This window comes from Cnephaeus nilssonii, assembly GCF_951640355.1.
Source record: "Cnephaeus nilssonii genome assembly, chromosome: 16".
Taxonomy (NCBI): domain Eukaryota; kingdom Metazoa; phylum Chordata; class Mammalia; order Chiroptera; family Vespertilionidae; genus Cnephaeus; species Cnephaeus nilssonii.
In genome coordinates, this window is record NC_137087.1 from 15,144,165 (window position 1) to 15,165,468 (window position 21,304).

Sequence of the window (21,304 nt, forward strand, 5' to 3'; positions counted from 1 at the left end):
ACCTTCGTTTTCCTCGATCTGGAGACCATTTCTAACAAGCAGGCATTGGCGTTCATTGCAATTTCTCACACAGTTGGCCTCTCTTTGGGGTTTAGTTACCCACACACTTAAGTTTTTTCTTTTCTGTTTCCTCATGTCTGCTGCCAAGTTAGGTCTTCTCATTTTGAAGTTATAGAATTGATTTTTCTCAGCCTAAATGCTATACTTGACATTAAGCCCTTTAGAATCTTTTCTGGTTGTTCCCCCTCCTCCCCATTTTTCCAACTCTGGAGAACTTTTGAATCTTGTTTCTTTCATCCAATGTGTCACCTGTGACTGTGCTTCATGCCACTTAAACATAACTGGCTGAGCATGCTCTGGGCCCTGATCTCAGTGCTGACCTAACTGTTGAAGAGGATCCGTCCACCTGCAACAGATGGTGACATGTCCACGCTGTGATTTGCTTGATGATTTAGGGCAGTGCTTCTCAAAGTGTGGTCCCCAGCTCAGCAGCTCGGCATCACCTGACCCTTTTAGAAATGCAGATTCTCCAGCTTCACCCTACACACAGGGAATCGAGAACAGTGGGGAAGGGGCCAGCAACGTGCTTGTTCAAACCCTCCAAGTGGTTCTGATGGCCACTCAAGCTTGGGAGCCACTGATCTGGAGTATTTGGAAGGCAGATAAAATAATACATAGGCATTGGATAGTATCAGAGTCTATTTGAGGAGCCAATTTATGAGCAATCTAGTCCTTCATCCTAGTAGCATGGGCCTGTGTCACAAGTGGGATTTGCCTCTGGACTCTATTTGGCTAAAGGACAAACCCTAGGGGAGGCCTCTGGCTTGGTAGGTACAGAAGCAATTTCCAGGGAGATCGGAGTCTGATGAAGAGATTTTAGTAAAACACCAAGCACCCGACCCAGGCCCAGGGAAGAAAGGACGAGTCTGGATACCCTGCAGCTGGGCAACGCTGCGTTTCCCGGGGGAGACTTTAAACAATTGAACGTTTCACAAAGGAAGGTCTCATAACTGTTTTCTTTCCACAGGCCCATCTGCTAAACATCCCAAGCTGGAACTGGAAAGAGGGTGATGATGCAATCTGCCTCGCGGAGCTGAAGCTGGGGTTCATAGCCCAGAGCTGCCTGGCCCAGGGCCTCTCCACCATGCTCGCCAACCTCTTCTCCATGAGGTCATTCATAAAGGTAACGTCTTGTCCTATTAGAGCACATTAGCCCCGGATTCAATTTGTCGTGGGGTTGAGTAGAGAGCACAGCTTAAACTCAAACCAGATCGACGGGCTTCAACCGCTTCGGTTGAGGAGAAATTCCTTGTTACAGATTTGGGCAAGGGGCCAGCTTCTTTCAGAATTATGTTTTTATTTTTATTTGGCACATCCACGGCCATTAAATGATTGTTCAAAGCACAATCCTCTCTTTTTTTAGATAAACCACATGTTTATCTATCAACAAAGCCTCCGCTGTTAAAACAAAAATATGATTTATATACATTCCATATGGCACCAGAGCGCCTAAAGAAAAGAATTATCATTTTCCTCTTTTACATCAAGTGGCGGGTGGACCTCTCACTGTGCGGATAAATGTAGACCATGTGTTTGTGCTGAAGCCCAAACCCCAACAACATAATTCATTTATTTATTTCTGCACAATCAAGGAGGCCAGCGGGGCTGACATGCCACGGTTATTTGAATGGCGAGTGAAATGCTGAACTGAGTCCTCAGCAGTGGTGCCCTTTCCGCCGTGAGATAGGCCGCCTGGATATGCTCATCTCCTTGTCAGCCGTTCACTCCACAGAGCTCCCTGGGCAGCTCTCTCGTGGCCCCTGCCTGCTGGACCTGGTCTGTCCCCTCAGGCCAGGCCAGGCATGTTTCCAGGACATGGGTTGAGGTTCCAGGGTCCTACTTAGAGGGTCCTTTGAGCTCAGGATAATGAGAACACTGTCCTTATCCTTGGATTGTTCTCAGCCTCAACAGGCAAGGTGGCCGGACCGGTGCAGTGAAACTTGTCTAGTTTGGGTCTCTCTGATTTGGCATCGGTGCCCGTTAGCTCAAGATCTGGGCTTACATTGCCCTGCCTGTTACTCATTTCTTCACATTCACCTTCCTGAGTTGGTAGTGGTTGAGGCGGGAAGTGAGTGCGTCACCAGGAGGTCCCACAAAGGAGGCCAAAAGCTCTGAAATCAGAGGTGTGATGAGCCCTCCAGCCTTCGCTGCCATTGCTGCCGCACCCGCTACCAGAGAGAAGGTCTGGGTGGAGTTGAGGAGATGGACCTGGATGCGGTGAGAGGGATGGGCGGTGAGGATGGGGATGCAGGTGATGGACTAAAACTCTGTATCAGTTCTCATCTCCGGCCTCCACGGGTTGTTTGACTTAGAACAGGATATTTTTCTAGGCCCGAACCTGCTGTTCCTACCTCATTGGCTTTATTTAGCCACTTTATAGTTAACATTCCTCTATGGATAAGAACAACTTGCCTTGGAGTCCCTTCAATCACTTTAGCAAATGGGTGCTTTGATTAAAGAAATTCTTCTAGCCTCTACGTGCCCAAAGACCTGCACTTCACTGATGTCCTGGCTCAGACCCAACTCACAAGCAAGGACATCGCTTTCCTTTAAGTGGCTCCTTCAGTCCAGGCTGCTAGTCCGCTGCCTGGAGGAAGCAGAATGCGGCGAAATGGAGGCGGCAGGGTGGTCTGTGTGGCCAGCCCCCGCCAGATGTAAGCTTGTGTCTCCCGGGCTCTTCCATTCAGCACCAGGAGCCCAGGCCCAGGATTGTCACCAGGAGAGCTCCTCTGGCTTGTCCATCCAGCTCTGGTGGTTTCTTCTGTAGGGAGTTTCCCACAGGCCCAGGCGTGAGGCCCGAAGGCCTGGCCTCCGCTCCCTGGTGCTGATGTAACCCGGCCTTGGCAGGGCCCGCTGCACATGGGCCGTTGACATGCGCGTGTTTTGATTTTGCGGTGCCTGCGTGAAACTAGAGCCACCTGTCAGGAACATGAGTAAAGTGGAGGTGACGCTGATTCTGCAGGGCTGTTACCAGCGGGAGAAGGAACTTCTGTCCAGCTTCCCGCAAGATCATGGAGGGCCTTACCTCTGCACCAGGACATCCCTCCAACCCAACTCAGCACACTGCCAAGTTCCTATTTAGGAAGAGCCTGTGGGAGAGGCCCGGCCCGGCCCTGGTGTAACTAAAAACACATTTCCCTCCCGCGGTTATGTTTCTGTGCTGCTTCTGTCCAAGGCCAGACCTCTGTGTTTGCGGGTAGCTCTCTGCATTTGGCCCTGTGACATTCAGGTGGTCTAGGTCAATTCGCTAAGCGCATGACCTAGAAAGAGTGAGGCCTCCAGTCATCTATTTCTCTCGTTAACAATAGGACGGCCTTAAGCGCATGCCCACCGTTCTGCAGCATCATCTCTGTGCACTTGCCCTCAAGTCCCAGGTCCTCTTCTGTCTCATTTAGTTCATAACAAACACCGCAGCGCAGCTCTCCTTAGAAAGTTGTATGTATTATCTCCCATTCCAGGGGTGCAAAGCCTTCACTTGTTTTATTAGGGGGCAGATGGAAAAGGAAATCTATAAATGGATTATTGTTTCCAGAAATTGCTTCCTTCCCCATTGCCCCCCATGTCCTACTCAGAGAATCCATCAGCACTTCCACAGGGACAGGCCGTCCTATTAGGGTGGAGGGGGACCGGATGGGGCTTGGCAACACTTGATCCCTTGAGCACACTTTGCGGTTCTGGAAGCCAAAGGTGGGGTGTGAGCTCACCTCTCCCTTGCCTAGGGCAGGTACAGCGTCTGTTTCTTGGTTCGGCAGCATGTACTGTGTTCAGTCCCTCCTGAAGTGAGAAGGAAGAGGAACGAGACTGAAACAGTGATGGCACAGTGACTCACCTCCAGGCTTTTTAAGCCAGGACTGAAAGTGAAGGTGTGAAAGCTCAACAAAAGAGATAGGGTTACTGGTATGGAGCAGTCACCTAAGAGACAGCCCAGAGGCAGCAGGAAATATGGGGGAGCACTCTCTTATCCCCTCAGCAACGTCCCTTTCAAAGATCCTCACCCCAGGGCCCCAAGTCATTGCCCTTAAAGGCTAGCTCTCATATTGGATATGGTCTCTGAATAGATCTAAAATTTTGGAAATCTGTTTATGTTTTTAGCCCACGTCTTTGGGGTAATGATTTTTTTTTTTTTTAAGTTTGCACTTAACTTGTTCCACTTGAGGCATGCTTTCTACAGTTTCTGATGTGCTGGGATTTGTTTAATAAATCTATGCTAACTTTATAGCCAATACCTTTGTGAAGGAGGCTCAGGTTGGCCACTCAGGGGGACCTCCGGCGCAGTGCCTTGTTGCTAGTGACAGGTTAAGCATTTTGTCCATGACAACCAGTCTCTACCTAGAGTTCCTTTAAGGAGTGAAGGCAAATGTTCTAGTTCCTGTGACTTATCAACATCTCCATTGTCCACCAGGCCTGGAATGTCCTGCTCATTTACCACTATCTGATCTCCCACCACCTGCCTTCAGGCTCGAGGGAGACTCCCTAGTGTCTTCCGTAAAGACCAGGACAAGGAGCCGAGGTAGCCTATCTTCCCCCGCCTCTTCCCTGAAGAATTGGCCACTCTTCTCCTCTATTTGGCTTCCTCACTGGAATATAACATAAGATTCGTTGATTTATTTTATTTTATTTTGGTTTTAGAGTCTTACCATGTAATAGTTAACTTTCCAACATATCTGGTTACAAATCAGGGCTTGACCTGCTATTTTTGTGAATTGTGCTATTATTCTTACTAGGATTAGCTGTCCTTGGACATGATAAATTGTGTGTGGGGGTGTTGTGTGTGTTTAGAGGGTGATTAATTCTTAGAATTTCTTTTTGGTCTACGCTAAGTCTTGAAATTGAGCACATTTAAATTGTTTCCAGGATTGCCAACTATTTTAACTCCACTAATCTACCATTTTATACACACACACACACACACACACACACACGCATACACTTTCACACAGCCTGGAACATGGCAGGCATTCTGTAATTATTTCTTGGGTGGATAAATGAGTTATAAAATGGAGAAATTATGTAATATGCCTTTTAATTTTTTCCCTACTTTATAAGATTTGGAGTTGTGGGTGAAATTTACTTAATATCGATCACAATGCAGTCTCCTCTGTCATATTTCCTATTTGTGAATGAGCAAGCACTAGGAAAATCAGACCCTTATTATTCAGCTTGTATGTTGGCTGAGGTGGCTTTGCTGGACATAAAACCATTTGTTCGTTATTGTTATTACCATGTTGAGATAAACTTTCAGCAATACATAATCCTAGCAATAATTGTAGCCAAGGGAATCATTTTTAATACTTTTATTTTGGGTTATGTTTATGTGCGTGTATGTGTTTGAATATATGCGTATATAAAAACATGGTTTAGGAGCTGGATATATAAATCAAGAATCTTTAATAATAGCTGAAGTATACTAGGTCCTAACAATGTGCCAAGCCCTCCACTATGATTTATCTGCATTATCTCACTCAATTATTACAATGACCCTACCCAAACTTGGCACTGTTACTAATTCCACTTTAAAGTGACAGACACTGTGGGTTAAGACAAGTTGAGTGGCCTGTGTGAGGGCATAAAGTTGGAATGAGGAACTCAGTTGTTCGAACCCAGGCAAATGGGTTCCAGGACCAAGAGGAAATAGGATCAGCGATAAGAGGGAACTTAGCTAGTGCCCTCATCTTGGCACGAATCTTAGCTTTCTGTAGTTTACTTTATGGAAACTGTGGATTCAGTAGAGATTCCCTGGGCACCTACCACACTCCAGGCAGTGTGCTAATCAGACTGTCAGACTGGCTACAAGGTGCTGAGAAGCTTCTGGAAGCTTCTGTTCAGACTGGGATGTGTGGGCACATGTTTTCCCAGTCCCATCCTGTGGCTCTTGTTGGCCTTTCTCTCTGGCATCTCTGCAAGGGCAGAGGTCACGGTATCAAGGCAGGTGAGGGGTTAGCCTAGGGTGGGATGAGTCAGGGTGGGGAAATGAATTAGGCTCCCTAGACGGAACTGACATCAGGCACTGCTGTACTTGGGGGTAAAGCTAACTGGCTTAGGTGGGTGCTTCTGGGAGACAACAAGCAATTCCTATTGGCTGGTGGGTATAAGCTCTGCCGACCAGAGGCACTTATCCAGGTGAGGGAGGCCTGCTAGAAGCAGGGCTCCACTCTGTGTGGAGGCGGGGAGGCTGGTGAAGGGCTCTCTGAAATGGGATCAGGGCTCCGATAAGACAGGGACCAAGGTGGCTTTCACCTTCCAGGAGGGAACACTAATGCCAGGATAGAGGGTTTGTGTGGCAAAGTAAACACACATGATGGGAGTTAGAGAGGAGACACAGTTGTTGCTTAGTCCACACACATGGACAATGTCACCCTAATCACAGATCGTGTCCCGACAATGGACCTCTACAAATATCCTCATCAGTGGAAAGTGGCTCCCGATACAATTATACTCACTTCCTTCATAATCTCTTTTATTCTCTTAGCTTCTAGATATATAGATGAAACCTATATTTATATCTTCATCCAGACCTCTCTCTTGAACCCAATATCATCTATTCACCTGCTACTCAACATCTCTATTTGAATGTCTCATCTCTCAGACTTACTTCATCCAGAATAGAATTCCTGTTGACTATAAACCTGCTTCCTCCCATTGCACCGTTGGCTATGCCGTCATCCCATTGCTCAGACTAAAAACTTCGCAGTCACCCTTGACTCCTTTCTTTTTCTCCTGTATGACATTCTCTTCAGCAGGAAGTCCTCTTGGTTCAACTTTCAAAATATGCCCAGAAGCTGAGCACTTCTCATCACCTACATACTCACTATCAGCTCCAAACCACCATCCTCCATCTCCTATGGCATCAGCCTTGTAACTGGTCTCCATGCTCGGACCTTACCCCTTCCTGCCCTCCAGTCTGTCTCCAATAAAGCATGCAGAACAGCCTTCTGACGCATGAATCAGACCCTGTCATCCCCACATACACCTCTCCAGGCATCCCACTTACCAGAACAAAGTCCTTGCAAAGGCCTCGAGGTTTCGGTGGCCTCACTGGCCTCTCCTACTCCTCAGTGGGTCTCCCTTCGGCTGGACCAGGGCTTTGTGCTGGCTTCTCCCTCTGGCTGGAATGCGCTTCCCCTAGGAGCCGCATGGCTTCCCGCCATCAAACCCTCAGGTCTGCTCAGTGTTAAGTTCTCGGTGAGACCTCTCTCTAAAACATTAGAAATACATTTTAGAAAATGGATTGAAAACAAACTTTTAATGGACACATAAGATACAAACATAAAGTGTGCATCTAATAAATGTGGTTAAATAGCCACAAAGCCAACACCTAGAGAACCAGGGCCTAGAGTAAGAAACAGCACATCAGCCGAAACCGGTTTGGCTCAGTGGATAGAGCATCGGCCTGCGGACTGAAGGGTCCCAGGTTCGATTCCGGTCAAGGGCATGTACCTTGGTTGCAGGCACATCCCCAGTAGGGGGTGTGCAAGAGGCAGCTGATCGATGTTTCTCTCTCATCGATGTTTCTAACTCTCTAACCCTTTCTCTTCCTTTCTGTAAAAAATCAATAAAATATATTAAATAATAATAAAAAAGAAACAGCACATCATTGGGACCCCAGGAGCCCCTTTTCGTGTCAGGCACCAGTGTGCGTGGGTCTGCTCGGGGCTGAGTGGGGAGAATTGGCATCTCCGCAGTGCCGAGTTCTCCGGTTTAGGAAGATGGCACTCCTCTAATAAGGGGCTGCTTTATGATTCAACAGTTCTCCTGGCAAGTGCAGGAAAATCAAGAAGAAAGTGAATACGCTCATACATTGCTCTGGGGCTTCTGAGGCCCCACAGGGAGGAATGTACTACTTCACATTCTCTAGGAAGGACCTAGATGTTCTTTGTTTCATGGGGCGAATGACGTTTCCCTGTGAAAAATATCAGAACTGCATTTTTAAAAGTTGCATCACTCTCCCCTCCACACCACATACATCCACATCCTTAGCCACACTCCCACAGGCTTTGCACTCAATGGCACTTTCTGTCACTGCCGCTTTTCTGTGAAACTGTGTAAGCACTGTGAAGCCCCGGCATCTAGAACAGCCCCTGACTCATGCCAGGGCCTCAGTGCTGTTGAACAAAGGAATACATTGGCCTCAGCCTAGCCTGGCCTGTCTTTGATATAGTCAGCTGGGTGGGGCCCGGACCAGCAACTTACACTTTGGGGTGATTTGGGTGCTGAAACGTCTTCTTTTGCTACTGTACGTGGTTCTCTTGCCAGACTGAAGAGCTTTGACTCCCTGTAGATTGACATGAAACTTGGCTCCATGAAACTTTGACTCCATGAAACTTGGAATTCAAAGTGTTCTAATCCTTGGCGAGGATGTGTGGAGGCTGGTTAGAGTTGGTTATAAACCGTTCTGACTGGCAGAAAGTCCAGTCAGTGTGCTGTTGGAATTTACAATTCATAATAGAAACCCTTGCATTGAAACGAACCTGCTAAACCTCAATGTCCCATCCGGGTGGACATCATTGAGCATCTTTTCTTCCCCTTGAATCTCCTCTCAGTGGTTCTCTTGCCTCCCCTGTGCCGCCCGCTCTGCCCTAATGACTAATGCCCACTGAAGGGAAATCACTCCCCTGAACACGGTTTCAAATGAAGTGAGTCTTAATCCATGAACTATTAACAGGGATTCCGTTCCCCTCTGGCCCTGGTAATTTCTAGAACATTGAATTAAACAGTTCTCAGACCTTTACAAATTCTCAAGGCAAACATTATTAGCAAAGAGAAGCCCATACAGCATGTTAGAAGATTGCCAAAAAATGTCAATGGGTTTTCTGGATAAAACAAAAAAGGGTGAAACTCCTCCTCCCCATCTTCTCCCCCCCCCAACTCTCTCCCTCCCTCCCTGTTTCCCTCCCTCCCTCCCTTCCTCCCTCTCTCCCCCTAACATGATTAGAAAGTCATTTCATGTGTCTTATGTGTTTGGTCAATCAAAGGCAAATGTACATGATTGATGGTGACAGGGAACACATTTAACTCATTATTCTTTACTTTGCAGCAAAATGATTTGTGTAAACTGTCTGCCTAGCATTAAAGGTAAAACAAACTTAGAAACCCCAAAATGTTATATATTTGTCTAATATTTTCCTTTCGGTTTTATAGCTGTAATCACATATGGATTCTTTTATTTGGCACTTGGCATGGACTGAACAAAGGGGAGGGCAGCCAGAAAGATTGCATAACTTACAACAGCCGGTGCCCATGAGGATGGAGCCGACGCCACAATGACCAGCACGCACCATGAAATCTAGAGGCTGCCATTCACCCGGCCCCTGTCAGCTGCCAGGATATTGTTATTCATGTGGCTTGAGGCCCTCTTGGCTAAGCCTCTGGTCAAACATCTAAATGAGCTCTTTCAGAGATTATCGGCCTTTAACTAATTGCCTGCATTTCTGAGCACACCTGCGTGTCCACAGGCCGAGTCCTCCTGGCCTCCCCACTTCCTATTTCTAACTTAGGTATTATAGGCGCCACCCACCGTCTGTGATTTTTCAAGCCAAGTCTCAAAATGCTATTAAACCATTAGGAATAAAATCTCAGGTTCCCTTATTTTATCTATTGGTTATCATGCTCCAAAGGATACCAAGTGTAACCTATGCCCACAACAAGGATGAGGAACCTTTGAGTTCCTTTGAGGTGATTATTCTACATCCCTAGGGGATGCCAAGCAAGGAACCACCACTGATTTGATACAGTGGGTATTTTGTCAAGAACTTTCAAATGATACTAGTACCTAAGTGTGTATATCACGTTATCCTATCTAATAGCCAAACTTCCTGGCCGGCCCTGGCCTCCACTCAAGGCTACAAAGTTTTAATTATGGAAGATAAATAAATCCCAGATACCAAGGCCTCTGCTTGGGTCGCTGGGGGGCATGGCCAGCCTGCAAACCACCACAGGCCCCTCGCCCAGGCCGCCACACATCCTAAGGGAACCCCCACCCCGCTCCGGGACACCCTTCAGGGAAAACCAGCCGGCCTCCACCCGTGCACCAGGCCTCGATTCTATCTAATAAAATAGTAATATGCAAATTGACTGTCACTCCAACACACAAGATGGCTGCCCCCATGTGGACACAAGATGGCCACCACAAGATGGCCAGCAGGGGAGGGCAGTTGGGAGGGACCAGGCCTGCAAGGGAGGGCAGTTGGGAGCAATCAGGCCAGCAGGGGAGGGCAGTTGGGAGAGACCAGGCCTACAAGGGAGGGCAGTTGGGGGTGATCAAGCCTGCAGGGGAGGGCAGTTAGGGGTGACCAGGCCAGCAGAGGAGGGAAGTTGGGGGCAACTGGGCCTGCAGGAAAGGGCAGTTGGGGGGGACCCAGGCCTGCAGGGGAGGGCAGTTGAGGGGTGACCAGGCCTGCAGGGGAGGGCAGTTAGGGGCAATCAGGCTGGCAGGGGAGCAGTTAGGCATCAATCAGGCTGGCAGGGGAGTGGTTAGGGGGTGATCAGGCTGGCAGGCAGAAGCAGTTAGGGGCAATCAGGCAGGCAAGCAGGCGAGCAGTTGGGACTGTAGAGCAGAAGAAATGGGAGAGGAGGAAAGGGGAGGATGACTGGCTTCTCGTTGCACAGCTGTATGGAAAATGGTAGTGGAAAATGGCCAGAATCCACTATGCTCTTAGCTCAGCGCTTTCCCCGCTATTACACTTTGCTTCCTCTAGAGGAATGCTTCATATAGAAACACTGCTTGGTTTTGTATTCAAAGCTTCTAAGACTAGAAATCACTTTTCAATATCTGTCAGTGTGGCATCCTCAGTTTACCCAACCACATCAAACTACATGATATAAAAATGAAGAAGCATTGCAAAGGTGGAAAATGGTCCATTCCCTTTGTGGTGCCTTAATCTGAAAAGGACCAGGCCGCCTGTCTTCCCTAGACCACAACGCCTTGCCACGTGGGAGAATTTGCTGCTCCAGTCAGTGCTGCCACTGAGCAGGGAGAGGGTGATGACCTATTTGTTGAAGATGAATGTAAGAAAGCTAAAAGAACTTAGTCCTGACCATCTGAAGGAAGGAACAAGGGGGTCAGAATGCAGGATGGTGGATTTCCAACACAGGGAGGTCTCAGTAAAGAAGGTGTGAGATCTAGAGGGTTAAACAGTGATGATAAAGGGAAGAAAGGAACACTTCTCAGAGGGAAGGTAGAGCTAACCTTAGTCTTTGCAGGCATCTCCCGACCATTATAAAGTATAGTAACTCAAAGGATTTGGGCACAGGTAGTGGGGCACTGAACTGATGTCCTCTGGAGATTAGTAGAGAAATCGAGTTCCATTCACCTAGCATTTCTTCTGGCCATTTTTCTTTATAGAAAGTGCTTAAAGTAGGTAGTCCCACTGAGATTCAGAAGTAATTTTAATTGTCCAGATACTGTACCTCCTTCTTTAATTTTACCTTATATTAAAGTTTATGTGTGGGTACAAAGTTCTCTGCATTTTAACACATGTATAGTCATGTGACCTCTATCAAACTCATAATATAAATCAGTCTCAGTAACCCCACTTTGTAGTAATAGCTTTGCTGCACCCCTAACCCCCATCCCCTGATAATCACTATTTATTCTCTCTCAATATACTTTTGTCTTTTTGCAAATGTCTTGCAAATGGAATCATACAATATCTAACCTTTGAGACTGGCTTTTTCAGTTAGTATAATTCCCTTGACATCCATCCACGTTATTGTGTGTATCAATATTTCACTCCTTTCTACTGCTGAAAATGATGGCATTTTATGGATGGGCCTTGGTTTGTTTACTTGCATTCATTTAATGGCTTTGAGGTTGCTTTCAGTTTGGGGTGATTATGAATAGAGCTGATAAAACATTTGTATAGAAATTTATATGGACAAAAGTTTTCATTTCTCCAAGGCAAATAACTAGAAGTAGAATCGTTGGATTGTAGGATAAATGTTTAATTTTAAAAGAAGCCACAAACGTTTTTTTCAGAAATGGCTGTGCCATTTACGATTTGCACCAACAATGTATAAGAGTTCTTGTTGCTCTGCATTCTTGTCAACACTTGGTATTGTCAGTACCTTTAATTTTAGTCATTCAAATGTGTGTGTAGTGGTAATTCATTGTTTTTTAATATATATTCCCCTAATAGCTAATGATGTTGAGCATTTGTCATCTGTGTATCCTTTTGTGAAGTGTATGGCCTATTTTTGTCATTGGCTTTGTTTTTTAAGCAGTTTTAGGTTCAGAAGAAAATTAAGTGGAGGTACAGAGATTTCCCATAACCCCCTGCACTCACACTGGCATAGCTTCACCATTATCAACATCAGCATTGTTTAACCACTGAACAATTGATGAACCCTCTTTCCCTTAATGCCTGGAAAATACTGATCTTTTTATTCTCTCCATAAGTTTTGTCTTTTCCAGAGTTTCATATACTTGAAATTATACATATGTATGATTTATATATATATAATCAATCATATGTAGCCTTACTAGATTGGTTTCTTTCACGTAGTAATATGGTTTTCAGGTTCTTCCATGTCTTTTTATGGCTTGATAGTTCATTTTTTTAGCACTTAATTATATTCCGTTGTCTGGATGAACCACAGTTTTTTCATCAGTTCCCCTATTGAAGGACATCTTAGGTGCTTCCACATTTGGGCTATAATGAATAAAACTGCTATAAACCTCCGTATGCAGGTTTTTGTGTGGACATAAGTTTTCAAACCTTTAGGGTAAACACCAAGGAGTTTGATTGCTGCATCATATGCTAAAACTATGCTTAATTTTGAAAGAAACCACCAAACTGTCTTCCTAAATGACTGTACTAAATTGCAGTTCCACCAGCAATAAATGAGCTGCTGTTGTTCCACATCTTCACCAGCATTTAGTGTGATCAGTGTTGGGACCATTTTTTAAATTATGCTGTCTGGTTTTTAACTTCGAGTTTAAAAGTGTCTTATATTTTCTGGATATCTGGTTGGAGATGGGATTTGCAAATATTTTCTCCCAGTCTGTAGCCCGTGTTTTTATTTTCTTGATACTGTCTCTCCTGAATCAAAGTTCTTAATTTTGAAACATTAGGAAGTTTTCTCAAGATGTTAAATGTAAAGTATCTATGTGACCCGACAATTGCCCTCACAGATATCTACCCAAGAGAAATGAAAGCGTATGTATTAATGTCCCAGGGCTGCTATAATACATTACCAATAATCTAGCTGCTTGTAATAACACACGTATTTTCCCCCTGAAATCAGTTTTACTGGACAGAAATCAAGGCGTTGGCAAGCCTGGTTCCTCTGAAAGCTGTTTCCCTGCACATTCTAGCTTCTGGAGGCTGCCTGCATTCCTTGGCTCGTGACTCCTTCCTCACATCACTCTCACCTTTTGCTTAGATGCCACATCTCCTATTTCCTCCTAATTTGTCAAATCTCCACCTGCCTCCTTATAAGAGTACTTGAGATTACAATTAGGGCCCACTTGGATAATACAGGCAAACCTCAGAGATACTGCAGGTTTGGTTCCAGACCCCCATAATAAAATGAGTTTTACAATAAAGCGAGTCATAATCTTTTTTGCTGGTGGAGGATCTTGCCTTCAACTTGTAAAAAACGCAATAGCCGTGAAGGGCAGGAAAGCAAAGCACAATAAGACAAGGTATGCCTGTACAGAATAATCTCACACCCACAAATCCTTAAGCGGAATCACATCTGCAGAGTCCCTTTTGTCATATAAGGCAACAGTCCCAGGTTCCAAGGATTATTGCGTGGTTATCTTTGTGGGTCATTATTTAGCCTACCATTTTTCTGGTCTTCAAAGATTCATATTGATCCTCACGCAAAATACATTCATCCCATCCTAACATCCTTAAATGTTTCAGTCCTACAGCATGGATTCAAATTCAAAGCCTCATGTAAATATTATCAACTCTAAAGTCCTAAGTTTCATCATCTAAATCACTTTATGGGCAACACTCTGGTATAATGCATGCTGGGGCAAAATTCCTTCCATCAGTGGAATTGTAAAACAAGAATGCCTCTAAAGCACCATGGTAAGACAGCCACAGGATAACAGTGATGAGCATTCCCATTCCAAAGGAAAGAAAACGGAAGGGAGAAAGGAACTACCAGCCCCAAGAACCTTCAAAATTTAATGAGAAAATTCCATTGGGTTTCAAGATCTGGAAATGAATCCTCTGTGGCTTAAAATTGCCATTAGGTAATGTGATTCCTCCAAGTGTATTCTTTTTCAAATTGTTTTGGCTAGTCTAGTGTTTTTGGCTTTTCATATGAAGTTTAGGATCAGATTGTCTGTATCTGCAAAAAATCATACTGACATTTTTATTTGAATTGTGTTAAACGTATAGACCGGTTTGGGGCAGCATCAGCATCCATATGGATTCCAATCTATGAAAATGGTCTATTTACTTAGATAATTTTTAACTTCTTTCATCAGTGTTTTGTAGTTTCCAGCAAAGAGATTCCCTTACATTTTTGTTAGATTTATACATGAATATTACTTTTTGGGGACCTGTTTTTAATGGCATCTTTAAGAAATTCAGTGTCTAGTTGTTCATTGGTGGTATGTGGAAATACACATTTTTTTCCTGTGTTGACCTTGTATTCTGCCACCATATTGTGCTGGCTTGCACTTCTTGCAGGATGTTGAATAGAAGGAGTGAAGGAGTATGTCTTTGATTTGTCTCCACTCTTAAGAGGGACCAAATTCAGTGTTTCACCATTAAGTATCATGTCAGTTATAGGTATATAAGGTTAGCCCTTCTTTTGAGGTTGAGGAAATTCTTTTTTTATTAATTTGATGAGAGTTTTACCATGAATGGATATTGAAGTTTTTAAATTTTTTTATTTTTTAAAATTTTCTTTATTAAGGTATTGCATATGTGTCCTTATCCCCCCATTGTCTGTCCCCTTCCCCCACTCATGCCTTCACCCCCCTGGTGTCTGTGTCCATTGGTTATGCTTACTAGTATATGCATGCATACAAGTCCTTTGGTTGCTCTCTCCCAATTCCCCCACCCTCCACTGCCTCCCCTCTGAGGTTTGACAGTCTGATCGATGCTTCTCTGTCTCTGGATCTGTTTTTGTTCATCAGTTTATGTTGTTCATTATATTCCACAAATGAGTGAGATCATGTGATACTTATCTTTCTCTGACTGAATTATTTCGCTTAGCATAATGCTCTCCAGGTCCATCCATGCTGTTGCAAATGGTAGGAGTTCCTTTCTTTTTATAGCAGCATAGTATTCCATTATATAGATCAGTGATGGTGAACCTGTGACACGCGTGTCAGCACTGACACGCGTAGCCATTTCTGATGACACGCAGCCGCTGAGGCGGCCGCATGCCGAGGATGAAAAATTTGCTGCTCCTGAGGATGAAACATTTGCGAAATAATGTTTTTTCCTCAAAGTGACACACTACCCGAGTTATGCTCAGTTTTTTGGCAAAGTTTGACACACCAAGCTCAAAAGGTTGCCCATCATTGGTATAGATGTACCACAGTTTTTAATCCACTCATCTGCTGATGGGCATTTAGGCTGTTTCCAAACCTTAGCTATTGTAAATTGTGCTGCTATATACATAGGGGTGCATATATCCTTTCTGATTGGTGTTTCTGATTTCTTGGGATATATTCCTAGAAGTGGGATCACTGGGTCAAATGGGAATTCCATTTTTAGTTTTTTTTAGGAAACTCCATACTGTTCTCCACAGTGGCTGCACCAGTCTGCATTCCCACCAGCAGTGCACGAGGGTTCCTTTTTCTCTGCATCCTCGCCAGCACTTGTCATTTGTTGATTTGTTGATGATAGCCATTCTGACAGGTGTGAGATGGTACCTCATTGTCATTTTGATTTGCATCTCTCTGATGATTAGTGACTTTGAGCACGTTTTAACATGTTTCTTGGCCTTCCTTATGTCATCTTTCGAAAAGTATCTATTTAGGTTCATTGCCCATTTTTTAATTGGGTTGTTTATCTTCCTTTTGTTAAGTTGTATGAGTTCCCTGTAAATGTTGGAGATTAAACCCTTATCGGAGCTAACATTGGCAAATACGTTCTCCCATGCAGGGGCTTTCTTATTGTTTTGTTGATTATTTCTTTTGCTCTGCAGAAGCTTTTTATTTTGATGCAGTCCCATTTTGGATATTGAATTTTACCAAATGCTTTTTGTACATCAGTTTATATAATCATGTTGTTTTCATTCTTTAGACCGTTAATATGGTGAATTGCATTGACTGATTTGAAAATAGTGAACCAGCCACTATGCATTCCAGGATAAACCCCAATTGCTCAAAATGTGATACACACACTCAGGCACACAAATGTATGTACATATGTGTATATACACATGTATAGATGTGTATATATGTATTGATATGTGGGTGGATTTAATTTGCTAATGTTTTTATGAAGATTTTTTTTGTATATGTTTTCAAGTGGATATTTCTTATACTGTCCATGTCTGATTTTAGTTGGCTTCAGAAAATGAGTAGGAAAGTGTTTTCCCTTCTATTTTCTGGAAGGGATTGTGTAGAATTTGATGCTATTTTTTCTTCAAGTGTTTAATAGAATTCACTAATGAAACCATCTGGACCTGAATTTCTTTTCCCAAAGGTTTTTAAAGAGTAATTCAATTTCTTTAATAGTTATAGGTCTATTCAGGTTATTTATGTAATCTTGGGTGAGTTGTGGCAGTTTAAGGGGTTTGAGGAATTAGTTTAATTTAACTGAGTTGCTCAATTTATGTACGTAAAGTTGTTCATAATTTCCCATTATTGTCCATTTAATGTCTGCATGGTATGAAGTGATAACCTCTCCCTCATTCCTGGTTTTGTAATCTGTGTCTTTCTTTTTTTGTCTGTCTTACTACATACAAATTTTGCTTATCTTTTCAATGAATCAGCTTTTAATTTTGTTCTTTAAACACACACACACACACACACACACACACACACACACACACACACACTGAGTGGCCAGATTATTATGATCTCTGAACTCATAATAATCTGGCCACTCAGTGTATATCCTATATAATAAAAGGCTAATTTGCAAATTGTCCCCTCGACCAGGAGTTCGACCAGCAGGCAGGCTGGCCAACCGCCCATGTCCCTTCCCCCTGGCCAGGCTGACTGGACCCCACCCAGGCATGAATTCATGCACCGGGTCTCTAATATATATATGTACACTGAGTGGCCAGATTATTATGCGCTCCGAGATCATAACAATCTGGCCACTCAGTGTATATTAAAAACGTAATAGGCCAATTAGACCGGATAGCCGAATGACCTTCTGGACGACATTCTGGATGTCCTTCGGGACGAAGTCATGGTGTTGGGGGCTGAGGTAGAGGCAGTTAAGGGCGATCAGGCAAGCAGACAAGCAGTTAGGGGCGATCAGGCAGGCAGGCGAGCAGTTAGGTGCAATCAGGCAGGTGAGCAGTTAGGGGCAATCAGGCAGACAAAGTGGTTAGGTGTGATCAGGCAGGCAGGTAGAGTGGTTAGGGGTGATCAGGCAGTAGTTAGGAGCCAGCAGTCCTGGATTGTGAGAGGGATGTCCGACTGCCTGCGGTATTGGGCCTAAACTGACAGTTGGACATCCCCCAAAGTGTCCCGGATTGCGAGAAGGTGCAGGCCGGGCTGAGGGACCTTCCTCCCCTGTGCATGAATTTCGTGCACCAGGACTCTAGTATATATATTTAATCTTTATTGTTGAAAGTATTACATATGTCTACTTTTTCCCAATCAAAAAGAACATATGCATCCCTGTGTTCATAGCAGCACTATTTACAGGTCTCTTTACCTTCCACATTTTTTGTTGGTTTTTGTTGTGTTATGCATTATTACATCTTCATACATTGAAAACCCATCAGACAGTATTATAACTTTAGCTTTCAACCATCAAACATATTTCAAAGAACTCAAACAGAAGTATAGTATTTTATATTTATTCTGATATTTCCCTTTTCTGTTTTTCTCTCTTCATTCCTGATATTTCAACTTTTCTTTTGGTATCATTCTATTCTGTCTGAACAAAATCTCTACCCCACCCCCAATTCTTTTAGAGCAGTCTGCTGGCAAATACTTTTATTCTTCATTTGAGAATATCTTTATTTCACCATCATTCCTGAAGGACATTTTTTTATGAATAAAAAATTCTGGGTTAACAAATCTTCTTCTTTTAATACTTTAGAACTGTTGTTTTTCCCTGACTGGTGTGTCTCAGTTGGTTGGACATCTTCCTGGCCACAGAAAGGTTGCGGGTTCCATTCTTGCTGAGGGGCATGAGGAGGCAGCCAATCAATGTTTCCCTCTCATATTGATGTTTCTCTCTTTCTTCCTCTCTCTCTCAAAAATCCATTTTCTAAAAAATGTTGTTTTACATCCTTCTTGGCTTCATTATTTCTGATGAGAAATCCATAGCTATTTGAATTACCATTCACCTATAAGTTATGAGTTGTTTTTCTGTGGTTGCTTTTAATGTTTTCTTTTTGTCCTTGGTTTCCTGTCATCTGATTGGTTGAGCATTATTTCTTTGGGTTACGCTGTTGGGGCTAACTAAGATTCTTGAAGCGCTAGGTTTATCTTTGGTGGAATTTGGGAAGTTTTTATTCATTATTTCCTCAAATATTTTTTTCTGTACCACACAATTTCTGCTCTCCTTCTGGGTTTCCTATAAGACAAAAGCTGGGCCTTTTTTAGTATTCCACAGGATCCTAAGGCTCTATTCATTTTTTAAATCTTCTCTGTTGTTCAAATTGTACAATTTTTGTTGATTTAAGTTTATTGATTCCCTTCTCTATCATCTCCATTCTGTTATATAGCCCATCTATAATATATTATTGTATTTTCAATTTGAGAATTTCCATATGATTCTTCATTTTATCTTGTTTCTTTACTAAGGCTTTCTATCTTTCCATTTTTTATAAAAGTGTTCTCATTTAGTTATTGAAACGCTTTTATAATAGCTTTAAGGCCCTTATTTAGACAATTCTAATATCTGTGCCATCTAGGCCTTAGATGCAAGTTGAGATATTTTCTGGTTATTCATATGCCAAGTTATTTTTTATTATATCCTGAACATCTTGATTATTTTATTATGCAACTCTAAGTCTTGTATAAATCTTACAAAAATGTTGATAATTTTATTTTGGCACAAAATTGACCTGTTTGATTTTAGGCTGCAAGTTCTGACCAAGCTTGTATGGCATGTGATTCCAATGGTAGTTGTTTTCAAAGCATCGGCATTGCTCTTAGAATCTGTCCCATATCCGTCTCAGACTGGGCCATAGACTATGTTATATTTTAGTTCTCAAAATTTATATATGCTGTGTAAGGTCAGTTCCATCCATGCACACAGCTCAGGGTGGGTCCAAAAATTCATAAACAATTACAAGGGGCTATTTTTCCAAGTCCTCTTTCTCTGTGATCTCCAGGGAACTTTCAATTTCATGGGGTTTTCCTTTTTTATATTCTGACCAAAAATCTGGGGCTTTAAAAAATGTTGCTTTGCTATTTCAGTGACGGGGGACAACCAATGGGAGGACAAAGAGAGATAACAAGCAACAAGACTGCCCTGGCCGGTGTGGCTAAGTTGGTTGAACATTGTCCCATGCATCAAAAAGTCGCAGGTTCAGTTCCCGGTAAGGGCCCATGCCCAGCTTGCGGGTTCAGTCTCCGGTCGATGGGAGGCAACGGATCCATGTATCTCTTTCACATCTTTGTTTCTCTCTCTCTCTTTCTCTCCCTTCCTCTCTCTATTAAATTAATAACATATTTTTAAAAAGAAAATAACAGGGCTTTGCCCTACTCGCTTGGGGCCTCAAATCCTCTAGCCAGAGAAGGTTCTCCTACCTCCTTCCAGCTCCCATTGCTGCTGCTGCTGCTGTTACCGCTACCACTAACACTGGATGGCTTGGACGGGGGTGGAGTGTGAGAAAATAATTTAAAAACAAAAAGATAAACCATGGTTTCCCCCATTTTCTCTAAGTGTTAGGAATTCCCTGAACTGCTTTTTGAGCCAAAACGAGAGCTTTTCTTGGATCTTGCTCTGCTCACATCCTCTGCTCACTTAAGAGGTTTGGGCTGCCTTAAGGTCATGACAAGGGATACCAAAGGAAAAACAATGGTAAACTCACTGCTGATTTGGTGGTCCTTCCTGTTCTGGTCATTTCCCCTAATTTGCCAGCTGCTTTTTACTTCTCAGAGCTTTCAAATAGCTGCTCCATGCATTCTGTCCAAATGTGATAGATGCATTTAGTGGAAGATACAGGGGGAGTGTGCTTACTCCATCTCATCCAGAACAGAAGCCCAGAGAGCACCATAGACGCCATATTCCATGTTTGTCCTTTACAGCCGGACCAGGGAGATTATTGCCTCCAAGGTACTGCCATTGTCATCATGTCCTTTAGCATATTTAATAATCATTCCCTCTGGGATGAGTTTGAGGTAGTCCGCCTTTACATCACAGGCTAATGGTGTGGCAAACCGTGGGCCAGGGGAATCCAGCACCTCTCCCGGTAGAACAATGTGAGGTCGCTGTTTCAACTTCCGACTCATCTGGCTGATTTAGAGAAACTTTGGGACACCCGTCAAATGATGCCGAGATCAATTTAGGCATCTATCTGCCATCTTAAAAAATGGCATGAGATAAAACCTTTCAGCTGGGTATAATTTTTGTAGTTTTTATCATTAACTGCCACATGTATTTCACAGTAACAAGAATGATACAGTCCCACTGATAAGGGTTTTAAGTTCAAAGAAATACAGGTGCCCTGCCCGGACACTGGGCTTTGTATGCACTAGGCAATGGGGAGTAGGATGGAAGTGGATGGCATTAATTGACGTGTGAGTGAGAGATATCACTTCCTCCCTTTTCCCCATACTGTGTCAGTAGGTAGAGTATCTCTGCCCACTGAGAAGTAACAGATATCTCTATGCCCATGACCTTGGTTTGCAAAAGCTCTTTGCTGTCAGTCTGACAACAGAAGTCTGTATTTCATCCTAGCCTCCATATTTATGGCATTGCTTTTTAGGACAGTGGATTGAATAAAGTCTTTCCTTTGTGTATATGTGACAAGGGAAGTATCATTTCTTAAGGAGTTTCTATGCATTTCTTGTTTTAGCTAAAGTTTGGTAGTGAGATGGCCATTTATTTTTGTGGTTGGTTATTTTTTTTCTTCTCCTTGAATAGACTAGTGAGGAAAAAACGAGTGAGAGGGGAATTTTTGGTGCTCCTTT

The 21,304-nt window shown here is 43.5% G+C and overlaps 1 protein-coding gene across 21 annotated transcripts in view; it reads left to right on the forward strand.

Moving 5' to 3' along the window:
* Window positions 1-21,304, forward strand: part of KCNMA1 (potassium calcium-activated channel subfamily M alpha 1) — a gene marked incomplete at both ends in the record, with an annotated part of 694,964 nt that overhangs the window by 507,085 nt on the left and 166,575 nt on the right. For 20 of the 21 annotated variants that reach the window (XM_079794081.1, XM_079794087.1, XM_079794070.1 and 17 more), the window contains one exon: window positions 1,028-1,183. The exons of the other annotated variant lie outside the window; for it this stretch is intronic. In XM_079794081.1, the coding sequence (XP_079650207.1) occupies window positions 1,028-1,183 (156 nt within the window). The remainder of the gene's footprint in view (window positions 1-1,027; window positions 1,184-21,304) is intronic. 21 annotated transcript variants of the gene reach the window in all.